The sequence below is a fragment of the Crocuta crocuta genome, unplaced genomic scaffold (assembly GCF_008692635.1).
Source record: "Crocuta crocuta isolate KB4526 unplaced genomic scaffold, BGI_CrCroc_1.0 scaffold826, whole genome shotgun sequence".
In the NCBI taxonomy this organism is placed as follows: Eukaryota; Metazoa; Chordata; class Mammalia; order Carnivora; family Hyaenidae; genus Crocuta; species Crocuta crocuta.
In genome coordinates this window covers 104,542-108,695 of record NW_027529474.1, presented here as the reverse complement: position 1 = coordinate 108,695, position 4,154 = coordinate 104,542, and the positions used below count along the sequence as shown (strand labels likewise).

Sequence of the window (4,154 nt, the reverse complement as noted above, 5' to 3'; positions counted from 1 at the left end):
ACAGACTGAAAAAAAAAAAAAAAAAAAAAAAAAAAAAAGCCCCTCCGCCACTGAGGCTGGGGCTGGAGCTCAGGACACCACCCCAGCCACAACTCCAGGGCCAAGTTCCAGCCTCGGTCTCTCTGTAGCACCGCTGGCCTGCTGTGAAAACTCCTGGGCTCAACATTACTCAAGGGAGGCACCTGTCAGAGTTTCCGAGAATTGTGAGTTATAGGCCATTTTAAAAGCATTTTATGACTCTCATATAATGAGAACTAAACTAACAGGTACAGATCAGGAGGGGGTGCAGCTAATGAGACCAGAATGATTTGTAATGAGCAGATCAGCTGTTTGTGGGTAAATGAGGCTGTTGGATGGCCCTCAGGCAGCAACAGGCTCTCGGAAACCACTCAAGCCTCTGGTTTACGAAGTCTTATTGACACCCGGCATCTCATTCGAACACGTTCCTTTCCTGACTCATCTGCTTCTGCCCTCTGGAGTCCCAAATTCTGAATTAGAGGGCTCAGAATTCAAGGACATCTGAGGGCATCCTGTCCCTGGGATGCTGTGTGGTTCTGAGGCCTGGCCCCATCTTCAAGGTGATGCCTGGATGTTCCCCCCTTCCTGGAGGGTCCTGCTTCCCCCTTCTTCCCCTTTCTCCATCTCCATTTTGTTTCAGGCCTGGCTCTGACGTCACTTCTCTCTGGAAGCCTTCCTGATGCCGCGCCCCAGGCAAAAGAGGTGGCTCTGACCTCCCTCAGCACCACTTCCTGGGCCGCTGAGCTGACCTCTTCAGCCCCGTGGTGAGGGGTCAGCCCTTCTCCCCAAAGCTGACCTCTTCAGTCCCACGGTGAGGGGTCACTTCTTCTCCCCAGCACATACAATTACACTCCTGAGATCTCTTTAGTACCCCTATCTCCTGACATAGATCTAAGCCGAGTGTCTGGTAACTGTTTTAAATTTGATTCTTTCTCTAGTCACACATTCCTCTGCCCTGCTCTGCACCCCCTGTGAACAGCATCACATGGGCTCCCTGCCCTCTATGAGTTTGGCCAATAGGAGGCACAAGTAAAAGGTAAGGGGTCCCCCTCTGTGGCCGCAGCCCCTCTGGGTGGCCGCCCATTCCCGCTCCACTCAGGTCTAGGAATCCTAAAGCTTCCTTGCCCCTCTTAAAAGTCCTTGGTGCTTGGGGCGCCTGGGTGGCTTAGTCGGTTAAGCGTCCGGCTTTCGCTTGGGTCATGATCTCGCGGTTCGTGGGTTCGAGCCCCGCGTCGGGCTCTGTGCTGACTGCCAGCTCAGAGCCTGGGGCCTATTTCAGAGTCTGTATCTTTCAGTCTGTGACTCCCTCTCTCTGACCCTCCCCTGCTCACACTGTCTCTCTCTCTCTCTCCTAGAAATAAAATAAAAATATTAAAAAAAAAAAAAAAGTCCTTGGTGATTTTTACACCTCACTGGCCCCTGAGCCCTGCCCACCCCTGTAAGTGACCCTTCCATTAAATTCTCTTCAAATTCCCAGCTGGGTGTGTTTTCTTCCAGGACCCTGTCGGCAACACCCCTGTGCTTCTCGCCACCCACAGCCCCACTCACTCACACTCTGAAGTCTCTCTGAAGGCTGTTCCCTTGATCAGCCCAAGAAAGCTCCAGTGCTGCCCCTTTCCTGCTTCCACGTGCCCTGGGTGGGTGTCAGGGAAGTCCCGGTGCCAGCCTCTGCCACGGGGACCACAAGGACAAGCCAGAGACCGCAATTATGCTGTGGGAGCCCACGGAGGGTCTCTCCGCAGGTCCCGAACTCAGGGAGGGGAGAGTCGGTGATCCTGAGTGTCAGGAAAGGGAGTGAATTAGCTCGGTGAGTCGGGAGTGGGCGGGGGCTGGCAGGAGGCCTATGCAGTGGCCAATATCTTCGTGGAGAAAGCAATAAAACTGTGCTCACTCATCAACGGGCACCACCAGGACCTATTTCCTGCTCAAATAAAATTAAAGGTGATGGATGGAGCCACAAGAGGCAGGCAGAGCTAGGGGCAGCTTAGTGTTGAGTGATGGGCCCTGTCCTGGGCCCGGCTCCCTGGGGTCTAGAGGTCCAGGCCAGGCTGGCCAAGTGGCCAGTCCAAACCTCTCAGAGGCAGGAAAAGTCTGTGTATTTGGGGAGGTGGGGGAGATAAGCAGGGAGATAAGCATTAATAGCAACCATTCTTCAAGAACCCCCCCAAGGGCCCTTATCTCCTGATTCATCCCATTTCCCAGATGGGCAAGCAAGCCGAGGCGCAAAGAGGTTTGGGGATCCACTGAGGCTCACACAGCCACTCACACATTAGCAAGAGGGACCATTAGACTGTAGGACTCAACTTTTTCATTTGTAGGGAGAGGGCCCTCCCTTGGAGTGTGCCCAGCCAGCAGAGGCCCAGGCCACCCACCTGTCATCATGCCCAGAGCCACGCACACAGGAACATGCACACATGTGCACACGCATGCATGTAGGCACACTCAAGGAAGCCTGATGTAGCAGTGAAACGCACTCTCAACCAGACTCCAGAACTGATTCCTGGGTCCACTACTTACTAGCTTGTGGGCTTGGAAAAGGCACATCACATCTCTGTGCCTCAGTTTCCTCCTCTATAAAATGAGAGCACTTGCTCATGGGGTAACACTGTGAGGATGAACCGAGTGTAGGTATGTAAAGTGCTTACAACAGGTGACAGAAGTGCTGTGTGAGGGGGCACTGATCCACTCTGCGGCTTACCAGGTGCATGCTCTCCCTGCCCACCTCAGGGTGAGGTGGGTGTCCTGGGAGGGCAGAGAAGGAAAGAGCCTCCTTAGCACCCCTTGCCTGGGGTTCATCTGACCTCAGTCCTTCGTTCTGAGGTCATGTCCACACGCCAGGCTTTCCCAGCATGCCTGATGTTCCAACAAGGGGCTGCCTCCTCCAGGAAGACTGCTGGCTTCCATAGTATGATCTAATTCTCACACTTGCTTTTGGGTTGGTTTCTGCTTGAAGGCCCCTTCTAGGCACAGTGGTTAAGAGCACAGACTGGGTTCAAATCCTGGCTCTACCACTTATCACATCAATTGGAGCAAGTGGCTGAAACTTTCTGGGGCCTGTTTCCTTATCTGTACAACAAGTATGACCATAGGGTAGTTGTAAAGAGTAAATGAATACTCTGCTTTTAAGGCAAGACTTGGCATGTAAGTAGTCAGTAAATATTAGCTTACATTATTACGAGTGTTTTTTTCTGCCCTTACTGAGACTATGAGCTCTTTGAGGCCAGGGTGCTTGTCTCCTGTTAGCCTCCCTTGGTGCCTGGGATAGATGGGTAGTAGCCGTGGGGGTACATTAGCTACCCCTCCAAGCAGAGCGCCCTCTGCAGGCTCTGTAGGTCCCTGCACTCCAACAACCCTCCCACCTACCCAGACACAACTTTCCCGTGCAGGGTGTCCCTGCAGGTGATCTAGGGAGGGAAGCCCTCTGGGGAGGGACAAGCCCACCAGCACCCTGATGACTAGTCCCATCTGTGTTCATCTGACCAGTGAGCCTCTGAGGAGTCAGGAGGTGGCCAGGTACCACTACCAGGTATGGGGCACCCACAAACACACATCACATGCACATACATACACACATACACATACCCAGAGTAGCGATGTCACCGTCTAATCTCTCAACCCGAGGTCTGTTCCTACCTGGCTCCCTTCCTGACTAGTGGATGGAGGGGGCTTACCTTTCTCTCTTAAGTCAGGGGCTGAAACCCCACACTCTACCCTCTCCCCATCATGTGCCAGCACAGGCCCTAGCCTAGGTTACACCTGATACCTCCCACTGCATCCCCCAGAGAAAGGACCGGGAGACCACCCATTAGAAGGCCTAAAGACCTTCTGGGATGGGGAGGGCTGTGTCTCGGCAGAAGAGCAGCAGTGTGCTCCCTCCAGGTCCAACCCCCACCCCCCACCCCCAGCCTCCTGGGGAAGGAGAGAGGAAGAGGAGAGAGGACTTCCTCACGCGGAAGAGGAGAGAGGACTTACCACTGCTTGCCCAGGGCAGGTACCAGGGGCAGCTGACATTCACGAAGGAGCCTGGCAGCCCGTCTGGCCAGCAGGCATACTCATCGAAGGTCCGATTGCAAAACAGGCCTGGGCGTAGGAGGAACAGTCTCTGAGGCACCCCCCTCCCCGCCCCCCCCCACTCG

The 4,154-nt window shown here is 54.3% G+C and overlaps 1 protein-coding gene across 1 annotated transcript in view; it reads right to left on the bottom strand.

Moving 5' to 3' along the window:
• The window catches only part of GLP1R (glucagon like peptide 1 receptor), a 41,981-nt gene that overhangs the window by 21,254 nt on the left and 16,573 nt on the right, over positions 1–4,154 (bottom strand). Inside the window, exon 6 of the mRNA XM_077760785.1 lies at positions 3,991–4,098. Within this exon, the coding sequence (XP_077616911.1) occupies positions 3,991–4,098 (108 nt within the window). The remainder of the gene's footprint in view (positions 1–3,990; positions 4,099–4,154) is intronic.